The sequence below is a fragment of the Corythoichthys intestinalis genome, chromosome 21, assembly GCF_030265065.1.
Source record: "Corythoichthys intestinalis isolate RoL2023-P3 chromosome 21, ASM3026506v1, whole genome shotgun sequence".
Classification (NCBI taxonomy): domain Eukaryota; kingdom Metazoa; phylum Chordata; class Actinopteri; order Syngnathiformes; family Syngnathidae; genus Corythoichthys; species Corythoichthys intestinalis.
The window spans coordinates 7,911,523-7,928,291 of record NC_080415.1 but is presented as its reverse complement, the minus strand read 5'-3'; the positions used below and the strand labels follow the sequence as shown (position 1 = coordinate 7,928,291).

Here is a 16,769-nt window from a genome sequence, read left to right as displayed (position 1 = left end):
GTTTATATGTATAATTAGCCATTTTTTGTGGAAATATGTGTCTGAACCATTTGTTTGTTTAGAGCATTGTAAAAAAAAAAATTTTTTTTTAAACTTTTAACATTTTATAGCATTTAAGCTAGTGGACTTTTTCTATGTAAGTTAGCCAATTGTTATTTTGTTTTACATAGATCCTCATTTTTTAAAATTTATACTGTTTGAGGCTCAGCTCAGGTATTTTAATTTTTCATGTTCCTTATCCGATTACTCGATTATTCGAACTAACTAGTCTATCGATTAATCGACTACTAAAATATTCGATAGCTGCAGCCCTAATTAACTCATTTGTTCCCAGAAACGTATAAAGATGTTCTATTTTTAAATGCTTAACTGTCCCACAAACGTATTTATACGTCTTTTGCGTTTTTTTGTACAAGAAGCATCTAGAGCTTCCGATCTCTCGCCGAAACAAAAAACAAGCCTCAAAATCAATTTTAAAGCAATAAAACTGGCCACTGGAGGGCAGTAGCACATTTGTTAAGACCTCACAACCCAATTCAAACAGTACAACTTTATTAGGGAAGTTAGCAGAGCCCCTCCGCAGCTTGCTGCTCAGGTCCACCGCACGCTCGAGTGTCCTGCACGGAAACAAGCACGGCCAAACCAGTTCCTCCCCAGGAACATAAGTTCCCCAGGCGAACGAGACAGTGGTCACCACAAAAAAAAAAAAAAGACTGAAAAAAAATCCATCTTTACGAGACAGTCGGCAATGAGAGAAAAGTTTAACCGCTGTCGCAGCCACCAAACGTCATCTCTCAGTTAGGTAAGTGTGAATAAATTGTTACTTTGCTATCAAAAGCTCTATTTGGCTGGTTGTTCATGTTATTTTGTAAAAGGAAAACATTATTCAGATGTTTGGGATGTCACTTAAGCAAAAAATAGCCGTGTTACTCGTTACGTGTTACGTGTCACTCAGCAATACCGCAATGCTTCCTTATCAGAGACTGAACAGCACACGTGTCATTTATCGGCTGATAATCAGATGCTTGACGGCAAAAACACCAGAACTCGGTGTGACGAATCTGTCACGGGGGGCACAAGGGGGATCAGACACAGTCGGCTACTAACCCAAGAGAATGTCGTTTGCTGTGCTATAATAAGTCAGCAAATTGTCAATGTTTGGCCAAAGCAATGATATAACATTATTAGGGCTGTCAAAATTATTGCGTTAACGGGCGTTAATTAATTTTTTTAATTAATCACGTTAAAATATTTGACGCAAATAACGCACTAGGCCCGCTCAGACAGATTTAAATGTCAGTACAGTGAAAGGCCAACTTGTTAATTGTGTTTTATGGAGTTTTTCCGCCCTCTGCTGGCGCTTGGGTGTGACTTGCATATGTTATGTGGCGTAATGTCGCCCTCTGCTGGCGATTCAGTGCAGCTGATTATTTGGGTTTCGGCGCGCTTTTCTGACGTGATTATATGTCGACGCGAACCCACACTAATAGACAGTGCTATTCAGACCAGCTAACGTCCGCATCCAGTATTCAGTGGCAGTTCTCATAGCCCCATCACACTGTTTGTGTCTAATACATGCATCGCTTGTGAGTTATATTCCTCCTTTGCTTATATTCATGAGCATTAGATAGTTATTGATGATGTGTATTTGAATTTGTTCACATATATGGTGAAATGCAGTTACATTGTTAGATGCTTGTGAGCTAACTGGCTAGTGCTACTGCTCAAATGGACACGTGTGTGTACATTTTATGTTATTTTGTGATTTATGCAAGTAATTGACACATTGCCTTGTTATTTTCAGTTTTACAAAAATACAAGAAACGTGCTCCTGTCAAAAAGAGATGACTTCAGTAAAGCCCATGCAACTTTGCCACAACGTCTGATTTCTTTTTGGAACTTATGTTCGCTATCTGTCAATTTGTGTACTCACACACATTGAGGACAGAATAGGGCTACTAGTTTATTTTTTGATTGAAAATTTTACAAATTTTATTAAAACGAAAACATTAAGAGGCGTTTTAATATAACATTTCTATAACTTGTACTAATATTCATCTTTTAAGAACTACAAGTCTTTCTATCCATGGATCACTTTAACAGAATGTTAATAATGTTAATGCCATCTTGTTGATTTATTGTTATAATAAACAAATACAGTCCTTATGTACCGTATGTTGAATGTATATATCCATCTTGTCTTATCTTTCGATTCCAACAATAATTTACAGAAAAATATGGCATATGTTATAGATGGTTTGAATTGCGATTAATTGCGATTAATTCATTTTTAAGCTGTAATTAACTCGATTAAAAATTTTAATCGTTTGACAGCCCTAAACATTATTACAAATTAGTCAAGGAAGTATACTTTTAATATGTGGTGTTAAAATATGAGAATCTATGATTGCTGCTATTCTGGAGTTGTGCTTGGGTGAGAATATTAAAGAAGAGCATTACCTGGTTGTAGCTGAAGAAGAGTAGGGCACCATTGAACATCAGCTCTCTGGCTTCATTGTGTTTTGCCTGTGACATGTACCTGTTGACAGGCAGGAAGGTCACAGTTGAATATATCAACAGTTAAAATATAAAAAGCTTAGGATATGCTCGTGTGAAATGCTTAAGTGAAAGACTGACAACACAGTATTTTTTATGAACAGTTGGATTTTGTGAATCCTTCCTAAATACCAATGAAGACGTTGCTTGTATTGAGACTGAATTAATAAAGGGGGAGTGGCTGCTAATAAGTTTCTATCAAAAAATTAACTACAAACCACTAACAATGTATGATTCATTTCATTTACTTACTATTTCCACTAAGTACAATAAATTAGACGTAGAAAGGTATGTCAAGGTAGCTCAGTCCAGATGGCTGGCTACCTGGCATATCTAGCACATCTGGTGAGCAACTGCAAACAGTTTCTTTTGCGCGAACAATCTAAACATAAATATAATTTTGGAACTCATAACACATCAACGTATATGTTATATTTGTGTTGTTGAGCAAGTCCAAATTGAAACTTCCATAATTTAGTTCCTAAACATGTTGCAATGCTGCTAGCTAGCACTTTGCTAGTAGTACATATTCAGACCACAGTTAAATTGACTTTTCCGTCGTCCAAACAAATGACCGGAACAACATGGATGGGCGGGTCTATGGTGAGATTCCCCCAATGGTATTCGAAAGTGAGAGAAGCAAGGTTGAAGCGAGAGCGATTTAGAATACAGCAGGCCTCGAGTTGCTAGCAACGGCAACCGAGGCCGTAATTGTCATTTCTTACCTAAAAAATAACGTCCTATACATCTGGTGTGCTTCATAGTAATCCCCTTTTTCTACGCTGGCCCGCAGTTTGCCTTCAACTCTCTGTACGCCACCACGGTTTCTCCCGCTGGAGCACCTCAGAGACTCCTGCTCCGACATCGTCGTAGCTCCGCAGCGGTGCTGATTGACTGTGTGTGTGACTGACTGCCCGTGCCCGAATGTTGACAGCGGAAACCGGAAGAAGTCACGCGAAACTTGATCATCTTCACTTGCCGTAGGTAGAGTTACCGGCAAACAATTGCATTCATTGCAATTTAGACGTTATAAGACAAAAACAAAATAATTTAAAGACTATAACACAAAAGAAAGAGATGGTATGGAGTCAATTTCACTACAAAGTGCTTCTAGTGCCATTATCACAATATCTGAACAAATAAAATGTAGCAATGTTGATAAATCGAGAAGAATTAATTAATCGTCATCGGGTAGAAGCACAACGAAAAGGGAAAGGAAAGTATAAACAGAGGTACCGTACTGGTCAGCGGTCAATGTAACACTGAAAAAAAAAAAAAAAAAAAAAAAAGAGAACACTAATGTAACACTTGTAGATATAAATTAATGAAATGTTGTTATTAAGGCTGTCAAAATTATCGCCTTAACGGGCGGTAATTATTTTTTTTAATTAATCACGTTAAAATATTTGACGCAATTAACGCACATGGCCCGCTCAGATTAAAAGGACAGCAGTGTAATGTCCGCTTGTTACTTGTTTTTTTTGTGTGTGTGTGTGTGTGTGTTTGGCGCCCTCTGCTGGCGCTTGGCTCCAACTGATTTTATAGCTTTCAGCACCATGAGTAAGAAGTGTAATTATTAACATCAACAATGGCGAGCTATTAGTTTATTTTTTCATCAATTTTTTTCAAATTTTAATAAAACGAAAATATTAAGAGGGGTGTTAATATAAAATTTCTATAACATGTATTAACATTTATCTTTTAAGTACTACAAGTCTTTCTATCCACGGATAGCTTTAAGGGAATGTTAATAATGTTAATGCCATCTTGTTGATTTATTGTTATAATAAACTAATACAGTACTTATGTACTGTATGTTGAATGTATATATCCATCTTGTGTCTTATCTTTCCATTCCAACAATAATTTACAGAAAAATATGCCATATTTTAGAGATGGTTTGAATTGCGATTAATTACAATTAATTAATTTTTAAGCTGTAATTAACTCGATTAAAAATGTTAATCGTTTGACAGGCTTAATTAATATTAAATACTTTGTTCCATAGTTGAATGTGCTGACAACAAAATCACACAAAAATTATCAATGAAAATCAAAAGCACCATCCCATGGAGGTCTGGATTTGGATTCTTACTCAAAATGAAAGTGGAAAAAAACACTAAAGGCTGATTCAATTTTCATGTAAACAAGTCAAAATGAGGCACAGTAGTGTATGTGATCTCCATGTGCCTGGATGACCTCCCTGCAACGCCTTGGCATGCTCCTAATGCAGTGGTTCTTAACCTTGCTGAAAGTACCCAACCCCACAAGTATCACATGTGGATTCACTGAACCCTTCAGAATTTGATAATTAAGCCCCCCCCCCCACCCCCCCCACCCCCAAAATTCATTCAAAATTCAAAAACGATAGAGTGGTCAGCTACATAAGTTGTTCTATGACCTTGTAAATCGAAATGGTCGTATGTCAAGCAAAGCCCATAAACATAAACCAAATCCTTAATAAATACTGCTGGTACTAAAGATGTCCCGATCGATCGGTTTAATATATATATATTTTTTAATTAAATCGTTCGCTAATTGTATTTAACATTACAGACAAAATGTCTTACACTCATCCAGAGTCTTTAGTTTTGGCTTAAAGTAGGGCTATCAAATTTATCGTGTTAATGGTGGTAATTAATTTTTTTTTAATTAATCACGTTAAAATATTTAACGCAATTAACGCATGCCCTGCACGACCCACTCACGCATTGTCGCGTTCAATCTATAATGGCGCCGATTTACCTATATATAGAGCTATAAGGCAGCGTAAAATGAGTAGAGTGAATTTTGGCAGTCTATGGAGCCTTTTTTTAATTGGCTAAAGCCTTAAAATCCCTCTCTCGATAATTTGAAATATCGTGGGAAAGCAATGTGGGGGAAGAAAGGTAGTAGTTGGTCTTTTTCTTTACGCCCTATGTTATTTCCCAACGCAGAGAAGATATATCAATTGGTGCCAATACGCACAGTCATGGTTGCACTTCTTATCATGCATTTGGGCAGAACAGTTAAATGGCTACAGTATCATTTACTGAAAGCTCAACAAATGCACTAGATGGCAATATTTAGTCACAATATACAAAGTCACATTTATCCTTTAAGAATGACAAGTCTTTTTATCCGTGGATCCCTCTCACAGAAAGAATGTTAATAATGTAAATGCCATCTTGAGGATTTATTGTCATAATAAACAAATACAGTACTTATGTACTGTATGTTGAATGTATATATTCGTTCGAGTTTTATTCATTTTTTTCTTAATGCATTGCCAAAATGTATATGATCGGGAAAAATTATCGGGAATGATTGGAACTGAATCGAGAGCAAAAAAAAAATAATCGGATCGGGAAATATCGGGATCGGCAGATACTCAAACTAAAACGATCGAGATCGGATCAGGAGCAAAAAAACATGATCGGAATAACCCTAGCTGGTACCATTACAAGTGGCAATTACACACTGCAAAACAAATAAATTATGAATAAAAATCGGAATAAAAATATAATAATAGTAATATTAATACCTGTAACGAATCGGGTTCTAATGTGGCGGGTGTTTTTTGCGTGGTGTACCTGAACGCACTGCGTGGCTGAAGTAATAGCATTAGAGGACTTTTTACTTTCACTTTTCATGTTCAGCTGGGGCGGACAGTAGGCATGTTGTGTTGCACAAGTTCTGAAAAAAATCATTAAAAACCTGACATAACTGGCCATTTTTTGGCGATATTACATTGTCACCTTAACTTATAAAGACTGGCGAATGGAGGTCTGAGGAGGACGGTCGAAATCTTAGACATTCTACTGCCGTGTTGTCGAGCCAGTTTATGGACGCCGACAGCACGCTCATATTTTTCTATCATTTCTATCTTCATTCGATGGTAAGCCTCACCTTTTTACTTTTTTCATCACCTGCTTTAACATTGCTGGAACCCATGCTGATTTCTCTCACAAGAAAATCCGCCGTGCGTCCATTTTTGCGAAAAAAACAAACTGCGGCGCTGCCATAAATCGTCGTATTTGGGCATGTTGTTGGGGGTAGAAACAAATTACAGGTTTTTACGTCGTATGTCGAAAAGATCGTGTGTCGAATCGATCGTATGTTGATGTACCACTGTATATCTAAGCTAGCAAGCTAATAATTTAGCAAATCTCTGTTCAAAATTCTTCTCATTTTGATAGCATGTTTTATAAACAGGTCAAAATGTGAGACCTCACTGCCCATTGGGCCGTTGTATTCCTTCATACCAAGTGGGAGTCAACCTTCCACTGAGCAAACCCGTTGCATACTACAGCCACATGAAGTTGGGTATTGTCGTGGACCAGGAGGAACCCAGGTCCCACTGCACAAGCGTAACTTATGACAATGAGTCCAAGGATTTCATCCCGATACCTGATAGCAGTCAGGGTGCCATCATCTAGCCTGTAGAGGTCTGTGTGTAAATTGCAGGTAGCATAACATTCTCCATGGGCTCTCCGGACCCTCTCACGTCTGTCGCATGTGCTCAGGTTCAACCTGCTTTCATCGATGAAGAGCACAGAGCCAGTGGCAAATTCTGGTGGTCTATGGCAAATGCCAATCAAACTCTATGGTGATTGGTAGTTAGCACAGGGCTCACTACAGCATGTCAGGCCCTCAGGCCATTCTCATGGAACCCGTTTCTGATTGGTTGGTCAGAAACATTCACACCGATGACCTGCTGGAGGTCATTTTGTAGGGCTCTAGCAGTGTTCATCCTGTTCCTCCTTGAAAAAAAGGAGTGGATACCAATCCTGCTGAGGGTTTAAGGATCTTTTACAACCCTGTCCAGCTCTCCTGGAGTAACTACCTGTCTCCTGGAGTCTCCTACAGGACGGCAGGTTGCTCCTCAGACTGTCGAGGAGCTCAGTGATGTCCTGGTCCAAATCTGGGAGAAGATCTCTCAGGAGAACATTTGCCACCTCATCAGGAGCATGCCCAGGCGTTGCAGGGAGGTCATACACGCATGCGGAGGCCAAACACACTACTGAACCTCATTTTGACTTATTTAAAGGACATTACATCAAAGCTGGATCAGCCTGTAGTCAAGTGTGTTTTTCCACTTTCATTTTGAGTATGAATCCACATCCGGATCTCCATAGGTTGATACATTTCATTTTCATGGATAATTTCTGTCCGACTTTGTTGTCAGCACGTTCAACTCCGGAACGAAACCGCATCCGTTTTGACGGAATATTCCAGCCAGGAACATTTGTCGAAATGACGAACCAAGCTGTTTCTTTTTTACGGGCTTTAATCACAGAACTTGATTTGCCTTGACAATGCCGTAACAATGCCGTGAGAACTGAACAATATAGATAAAAATATACATAAAGTCAGTTCAGACAAATATATACATTAAGTCAGATCATTTTCATACAGCACAGATAAATATATATATGAAGTCAAAATATATTCACACAGAAACATAAAACATGAATACATAACTACACTAACACAAAACTAGAAATAAATAATTGACTCTTTGATCTGGGGGTGTAATGTTAAGTATTTAGTTTCTTTGATATGGGGTGGGAACTAAATTTCACTGTCGCAAGTTGACAGGGGCACTATTAAGCGTTACATCAGTTTATTATCTGATGAACACTACTAGAGTACAGACAACTTTTCAGTACCTCTGATTAAGATCAACAAGGAAACATCTCAAGTGCATAGTGCATCGAAGAATTGAAGCTGAACTAATTTCCTCTGGAGTGAAGCGGCCAATGAGGTAATTTAGTTTGTGTTATTTGTTAGTTTGCGTTAATTGACATAGTTTCTGTTAATGGAGTTATGTATTCATGTTCTTTTGTGTTTCTGTGTGAATAGAATTTGACTTCATGTATATATTTATATGTGCTGTATGAAAATGATCTGACTTAATGTATATATTTGTCTGAACTGACTTTATATATATTTTTATCTGTATTGTTCCGTTCTCAAGGGGTTGTCACGGCATTGTCACGGCTCTGTAGTTGTTTTCACTTTTGAAAACTTAGGTTTGAAAAAATTATGTACAGTATATCCATCTTGCCTCTTCTGTCCTCAGGTGTTTTTTGGGGGGGCTAAGCAAAGCAAATGACTGTCTCTAAGGTGCTAGATCTGTTTGAAAAATAATTTTGACCCATTATAAAAATATTTTTTTATTCATTTCATTCATTTTTTTGTTCATTGTATTGCTTTAAACTTTTATAGACAACATTTTACTGGCAAAGTCTTAATTTTAACTTCATAAATTGGAAAGTCAATTATATGCAATGACATTTTAGACCACAAAGGGGTGCCATGCCCCCGCCACCCTTAATCTCTTAATCTTTGTGTACGGTTGCATGTACTCCATCACATTTAAATAACTTTTTGAGAAAAATGTACTCCTATGAGAAGTTTTACTAAGCCATACGTTTTACTTTTACATGAGATTTGTGAAGAAAAAACGCTACTTTTACGCCGCTGCTTTGGGCTACACAAGAGTCGTTACATTTTTTCCTCTACATACCAGATTTTGCCACCGATGCCAAGAGTAGCGCTACCAATTTCACCAATGAGATATCACAACAATAATCACATGACTCCATTATACCAATCAGACGGAAGCTTGCCATTCTATGCTCATGCCAGCCTGTTCAATACATGGCATCTTTACAGCACCATAAAAAATAAAATATTTGACATAGAGCAATGCCCTCAACATGACTCGAAAGCGCGGATTTTAACCTCTCTCCCAGTTTTTGTTTGGCACCGATTGACCACAGAAAACATGAGATATGAGCCTTTTAATTTCATAATAGTAACTATGAAGTAACTATTCACTATTCAAAATAGGAACTTTTTTCTCCACTAGGGGGCACTCATGCTCTTTGGATGAATAATGCTTCATTTCTGTCATTTTTTTCTCTTGCCGGAATTCAATTTTTTTTGTTTTTTTTGTTTTTGTTTTGTTTCTTATTACGTTGGCTTAATGTGGTTATGTAATGGGTTATTGTACAGTATCATTATAACAACAGTTCATATAGATAACTTTGTGCTGAGAAAAACAAATACCATTGTTTACACAAAAAAAAAAAATCAAACTAAAATTAGCAGTTATCCACAATGTTACTCATGACTTGAGTATTCTTTTCACCAAATACTTTTTTACCTGTACTTGAGTACATTTTTTGGATGACTACTTTTACTTGAGTAATATTATTTTGTAACGCTACTCTTACTTGAGTACATTTTTTGGTTACTCTACCCACCTCTGATATGCATATGTAGTTTTGCACAAATGATGACTCATTTACCTCAATGGCTGTCACATCACTGTCAATGGCACTGAAACATGAGCTATCACAGCCAGTCCTATAGCTATCGATCATTAGCGCAAACAAAATCTTACCTTATGTTGGTCTTAATAGGGAGCAGCTGAATTCAGCAATGTTGAATGAGTTATGTCATATTCACTGTTGCCACTAGAGGGCAGCGTATCAACCCAAATAATTTTACAATGCTCTCAACAAATCATTCAAACACATATTCCCACAAAAAAACAGATAAATGTACCTATAATCTAAATTACGAATGCATAAAAAGACATATTAGCGCAAACAAAAACTTACCTTATGTTGGTCTTAACAGGAAGCAACTGGATTCAGCAATGAACATGAGTTATGTCATATTCACTGTTGCCACTAGAGGGCATCATATCCACCCAAATAATTTTACGATGCTCTTAACAAATCATTCAAACACATATTCCCACAAAAAAAGGATAAATGTACCTATAAACTAAATTACAAATGCATAAAAAGACTTACCAGCTAAAACAAAAACTTACCTTATGTCGGTCTTAACAGGAAGCAACTGGATTCAGCAATGAACATGAGTTATGTCATATTCACTGTTGCCACTAGAGGGCATCATATCCACCCAAATAATTTTACGATGCTCTTAACAAATCATTCAAACACATATTCCCACAAAAAAAGGATAAATGTACCTATAAACTAAATTACAAATGCATAAAAAGACTTATCAGCTAAAACAAAAACTTACCTTATGTCGGTCTTAACAGGGAGCAGCTGGATTCAGCCATGAATATGAGTTATTTCATATTCATTGTTAACACTAGAGGGCAGCGTATCCACCTTAATAAAAAAAAAAAACTAAATGCAAACAAAACAAACTATTACAACGCCACTCTAATTAAACGAATACTCATAGCAGCAAAATATGATTCGAAGCTTTTTTCTAATCAAATTACTCGAGTTAATCGATTAATCGTTGCAGCACTACTTGGGGCCGTAAGCAGCGTGAATGTTTTTATTTATCTCAGTTTCATTAATTTAGCGTTTTTAACAGCGTATTAAATTATATATTTATTTATTTATAACTATACAAGAATTTTTTTTTTTTTTTAAACAATATTGATTACTACAGTAATAGTTTGCTTACTTTGGTTCACTTTTGTACCTGCAGTACTTCCACCTTACACTAGAGAGCAGCAAATACCTAGGTGGCAATGTACATTGTCGTCCACATGCTATTATTTGCAATATCCATGCTTTCGGTTTCAGTATGGTAACGTTCAATAGAACAAACAGAAAAATACATTTGGTAAAATGTGCCCTCGTGACAATTTCACAGAATAAACTTTAACAAGAGCAGGTGCCTTTAGACAGGAGAGGCATTCTGAGGCGTTCCACCACGAAGAGGAGGGTTTTTCCGGTAAAGTTTCCTTTGTCATCAGGAAGTGGCAGCGGCCGGGGTATCTGACTTGTGTCTTCGCAGACAAAACATACGAGTGGCGAGCATGATAAGTAAGACTAATAGCATATTTCCTTCACCGCAGTCATGACGATAGCTAGATCCCAGTTTGTTATACGTCAGAATTTAACTGGAATTCGGCTAGGAATGAGTGGCAATGTGTGCTGAGCACAGCATGCTAATAGTTCTTGGCTAACTTGGAGTGGATTAGCGAGGCTAGCTTGGAATCCCAACAGGTTACATTGTCAGAGAGTTTTATTAGCATGTACATGATTGTTAAACTGATGCTGTATTAGAGTTGTTATGAAATCTGTGTACGTTGTTTTGGGTTTTGTCGTGTGATACCTTCCACACCCGACAAGCTAACAATAGCATGTGTTTTGGTCTGTGACAGCTGTAAGCTTGCTCCTCGCCCATAACAACTATAGATAGGCCTCCTGCAACGTGGACTCCTTAGTCCACTGTTGATGTCAAACGTTTTATGCCCGCAGCCTTGGGAAATATTTCCCATATATCATCATGATGGCTGATTAATGTCGACCAAAAGAACATTTACATATGACGCCCACCAAACCTCTATACAATTTAATACGTGAATTTCGGTTAATGATGATATTGTATGTGATGATATGCTGATCTGATTAACTCTATCATACTCTTGAGGCAATAATATTTTTTAATCACAACGCATTTGCTTATTTAAAGTGCAGTGGACCATCATACTGTAAAATAATTTAACATTTGACTGCAAAGCAAAGCATGTCCCTACATACAACTACGGCATTTCTGAGTCACTTCCTGTTGCTTATAGGCATTTACTCGACACCTGTTGAATTTGGGTTACTGAACAGAAAGTGACAGGGGAATGTCCCTAAATGAGTAGGAAGTGACTCAAAATCAACAGGTAGTCCTGTGTAAATCCCTAAAATGACCAGGAAGTGAGCTGCAAATGACAAAAGACTGGCTGTGATTGCTGTGGGTTCAGTGCAATTGACGATGCTAGACCTCAAATCTATCTTGACTGGGAGGATCAAATGAACTAGCGTTGTCAATGGCGGCCAAGGAACTCACATAGACCCTATTCTAGTGGAAGATTTTGGTAGCAATGTGTTGGTTCCTTTTTTTTTTTTTTTTTTTTTTTTTTTTAAAACGATTTATCGATTCTTGGCAGGAGCATACCGATAAACTTTTGGGATACAGAGTATTGTGATACATCACCATTTCGATTTATTTTCGCGTCTTGAGTAGGAAATATGTTTTCTCCATTATCGAGCACTCATGCCCTTTGGACAGATAATGTTTCATTTCTGTAGATTTTTCTAATTAGAATATATTGATTTTTGTGCTTTTTTGGCCTGATATGGTCATGTAATAGGTTATAGAACAGTGTAATAATGACAGTTCATGTCAATGGCGTTGTGATGAGAAAAAAACAAATCTCACAGTTACTCATTACTTGAGTATTCTTTCCACGGAATACCTTTTTACTTATCTACCAACCTCTGCTGATAGATTATCCATATGCCCCTGGATCTATAATCTATGATTGACTTTTACATTTTTGGAAGATAGTTTTTTTGTTGTTTTTTTTTTTTTACTTTAGTTTGTTCTTATGTTTTGTGAGCTCTTCCTCCTAAATGTGAAGATAAATGCAATGTAATAGATTTATACTTTACAGCAAAGTTTCACAAAAATGGTTTCTCTGTTTAACGCTGGAACCAAGGCAAGGCAATTTTTTTTTGTATCACACAATTCAACACAGGGAAATTCAAAGTGCTTAATAGCTAGTGACAATAGACAAGTTTCCTGAGTGAAACCTGTGCGACACCATCTTTGACATTTTCTGCTACGAACTTCCGGTTTAGACTGAACACAATGAATTGCGGTTGAAGTAGACAAATAAAAACTGCCAAATCAAACCAGAAGAACCTACGGATTATCCAAAAATTGATTCATCACGATTATGAAACTCTGGGACTGTGCTTGGTTGTGTGAACTCCTAGAATCACCCATATATGTGCTTGGAAGTGGAATGGAACCAGCAGCAGATTAAGGATTTGGCTCACAGTTTTAACCCTAAAAGATCCACGTAAAAGATGGAAGACTTTGTTGATTGTTTGTGGACAAAATTCTAACAATCTCTTGATGTGCAGGCCAATTGAGTGACCAAAATGAGGCGAAATGACAAATACAGTGGTAACTCGACATACGATCGCTACGATCTTTTTGACATCCGACATAAAATTTGACTCCCCATTTGTTGCTACATCCGACGACATGCTCGAAATACGACATGACAGAACCGCAGACGGATGCAAGGCGAATTTTTTTCGAGAGAAATCAACACAGGTTTCAAAAAGGTTGGCACAGGTGGTAAAACAAGGAAAAAGGTGACGCTTACTATTGAAACGAAGATGCAAATTATAGAAAAGTAGGAGCGTGGAGATCCGTGAACTGGCTCAACAATACATCTCCACGGTCCTCCTGCGACGACCGTTCATTAGTCAACATGACAATTATTATTATTATTGTAGCATTGCCAAAGAAATCGCCAGCTTCATGAGGTTTTTATCATTTATTTCAGAACTTATCTAAGACAAAGTACCTACTGTCCCCCGCAGTTGACGGTGTTCTCAAGAAAACATCAAAAGTGAAAGTAAACTCTAAACCGCACCGCTCCCTCTCTCTGTCACATCAGTTCAGGTACTGCAAAAATAATTTATTTGTTTTGCTACGTGTAATTACCATTTTTAATCGTACCAGCAGTAGTTATTAAGGATTTAGTGTAAGTTTTTGGGGTGTGGTATTCTTATGGGAAAATCCTGCTCGACATACGACCATTTCGACTTGCCAACAAGGCCCTGGAACGAATTAACTTTGTACGTAGAGGTACCACTGTATTACAGTTGCCGAATACAGAAGGGCTGACACAGATTTTGTTGTTACAAGTAAATACTATAAGGTCATTTTTATCTAGTTAGGTTTTAGTTATGGTATTATGAGGTCATTGCACATGTACATATAAAAACAAATAGTGTGTCAATTTTTTTTTTATTGCAGATATTGATTGCAAAAAAACATTTGGACAACATGATCCATTTCTTGTTTTATTTAGAACAATTGGTGCAAGTGCAAAACAGCAACAACAACAAAAAATACAATTTATAGAATTAGTAGAAAAATATGAACAAGGGTGGAGCATATATCAATCCTTCCGCCATCAAGGTAGAATGCGCGTAGTCTCAAATGTTCCCCAACGTAAGTGCTGTTGTGAGGCACGTCAAGTTGTCTTCCCTTGCCTAACAGCGCTTTCCACCTGTAAACAAACGAACAAAAAAAAGTGTAACACTTGAATTTATGCATTTAGGGTAAAAAGCCTGTGTATGACTTGTAGTAGATGAGTGTTTGTTTTCCATTCTTCGTCGTTGAAGCTAATGCAAAACTAATGTCTCAGAGGTGACACAACACAGAATTGTAGTCAAATTAAACATAATTTAACCATTTATTGCTTTGTGGCGGCTCTGTCTTAGTTCCACATCTGCCTTGATGAACACAAAATTCTCATACGCATGTATTAGAACACATTCAACTGGATGCTTCGGAACTTTTCAGGTCCCTGATTGCGTTTCCATCCACTGCCATTTATTCACTAAAATACATAGGGTATTTTTCGGACTATAAGTCGCACCTGAGTATAAGTCGCACCAGCCAAAAAATGCCCAACGAAGAGGAAAAAAAACATATCCAAGTCGCACCGAAGTATAAGTCACATTTTGGGGGGAAATGTACTTGATAAAATCCAACACATAGAACAGATATGTCATATTGGAAGGCAATTTAATATAAAAATACAATAGGGAACTACATGCGGAATAAGTGTACAGTATGATAATGTTACATGATGCATGAACAACGAAATGCGAATATACTGTCCTCACCAGGACGCTACGGTTCGGCCTTGGCTATACAGCGAGCTAAACTCCCAAATGACGATGCTGAACGTCTGTAAAATTTGCTGACTTTTTATTTTGGTCGTCGTTATGACACCATCATTTGAAGAGTGAAACTAACAATAGAAATAATACGAATCAGTTTCGTCCTCGATACCAAACAGGTTCGCATCAACGTAAATAAATGATAATTAGCTGCTATTACTGCACTGACACAAACGGTTAGCATACGTTCGCTAGCATTAGCACATCGTTCAAACAACCACACAACTGGCTCTAAGTGTCCGATCGTGGTTGGAAAACACACAACAGCAACAGGAAAGATGATACACACATGCGTTGCCTCTAAAGAGATATTTTACAAGCATAAACAATGAACGTAGGTTCGCACCCGTTGCTGAGACGCTGCGTAGATGTCAGTCTTCTTCTGGCATGTGAGCACTCTTCTTCGCGTAAACAAGTGCGAGTGAACCCCCACTTGGGCGTGAAAGTGCCACAAACTAAAAGCATGCATTTCAATATAAAAAAGTCAATAATACAATTGAACACACTTTGCCAAAGGCAGAACACGAACGTGGCCATAGCTATTAAGTTATTCAGATAACTATAGCATAAAGAACATGCTAACAAGTTTACCAAACCATCAGTGTCAATCCAAAACACCAAAATAACATGTGAAATGATATCATAATGTGTTAATAATTTTACACATAAGTCGCTCCTGAGTATGAGTAGCACCCCCAGCCAAACTATGAAAAAAACCTGCGACTTATAGTCCGAAAAATACGTTACTTATTTTGGTTGTGGCGACTCTTAGCCATTTCTTCATGTGGTCCTTCCATGTCGTGATGATGGCAGATGGATGCGGCATTTTTGAGGGATTTTGATGAGTAACGCCACTCCAGTGTTGTTTTGGATGGAGAAAGTGTAAAACGGAAGTCGCGAGCAGAAATGCGGAAGTACCTCGGAAACTTGTCCATAGGTTGCGACTGGAAATATTTCACTACAAATGTGAGTCAATGTTGTAATAATAAAGTGTTGCTGTTAAGAAGACCCTAATTGCTTACAGAAATGTTCCACTGAAATATTCTTATCTAGGTTGTGAGGAAGATGATTGTTTTTGACAGATTGTGTCAGTGAAAGTGCAAAAAAAAAAAAAAAAAAAAAAAAAAGTTTATATTTCATTGTAAAAATACTTCTATTGTCACCCTGTAATGTAGGGTTGGAATCAGATAACCACTAGAGCATTTTTCTCTATCTGATGTTCTTCAACAGGTACATTCAAAGCTCTGGCCTGCTGGAATGGAAGCACACCGCTTTAAGATAAATTGATTCTGGTAAGTCTGATTCCCGCTCATGACTCGCTCAGTGCTCCTTATCTTGAAGCCCAAAATTGAAAATATGTTGCTGCACTCGTCTTTGCATTTGTTCGTTTTGTGTGTTCACATATCTCAGATGTTTTTGGTATGTCTAATAGACATTTGTGAAAGGCTTGTGTTGCTG

General features: G+C 37.4%; 2 protein-coding genes across 5 annotated transcripts in view; one reads left to right on the top strand and one right to left on the bottom strand.

The window, feature by feature from the left end:
* The window catches only part of get4 (guided entry of tail-anchored proteins factor 4), a 45,914-nt gene extending 42,406 nt beyond the window's left edge, over positions 1-3,508 (bottom strand). For both annotated transcript variants that reach the window (XR_009061703.1, XM_057825347.1), the window contains exons 1-2: positions 3,282-3,508; positions 2,461-2,539 (exon numbers count right to left, since the gene is read on the bottom strand). Coding sequence is in view for 1 of the 2 variants with exons in the window: in XM_057825347.1 (XP_057681330.1) it covers positions 2,461-2,539; positions 3,282-3,421 (219 nt within the window). In the remaining variant the exon portion in view is untranslated. The remainder of the gene's footprint in view (positions 1-2,460; positions 2,540-3,281) is intronic.
* A 4,660-nt stretch (positions 3,509-8,168) lies between these two features.
* Positions 8,169-16,769, top strand: part of mrtfab (myocardin related transcription factor Ab) — an 85,814-nt gene continuing 77,213 nt past the window's right edge. For 2 of the 3 annotated variants that reach the window (XM_057825524.1, XM_057825522.1), the window contains exons 1-2: positions 11,135-11,369; positions 16,542-16,603. The gene's annotated coding sequence lies outside the window, so the exon portion shown is untranslated. Of the gene's footprint in view, positions 8,303-11,134; positions 11,370-16,541; positions 16,604-16,769 lie in introns of those variants that run through there. The other variant, XM_057825523.1, reaches the window with a different exon arrangement.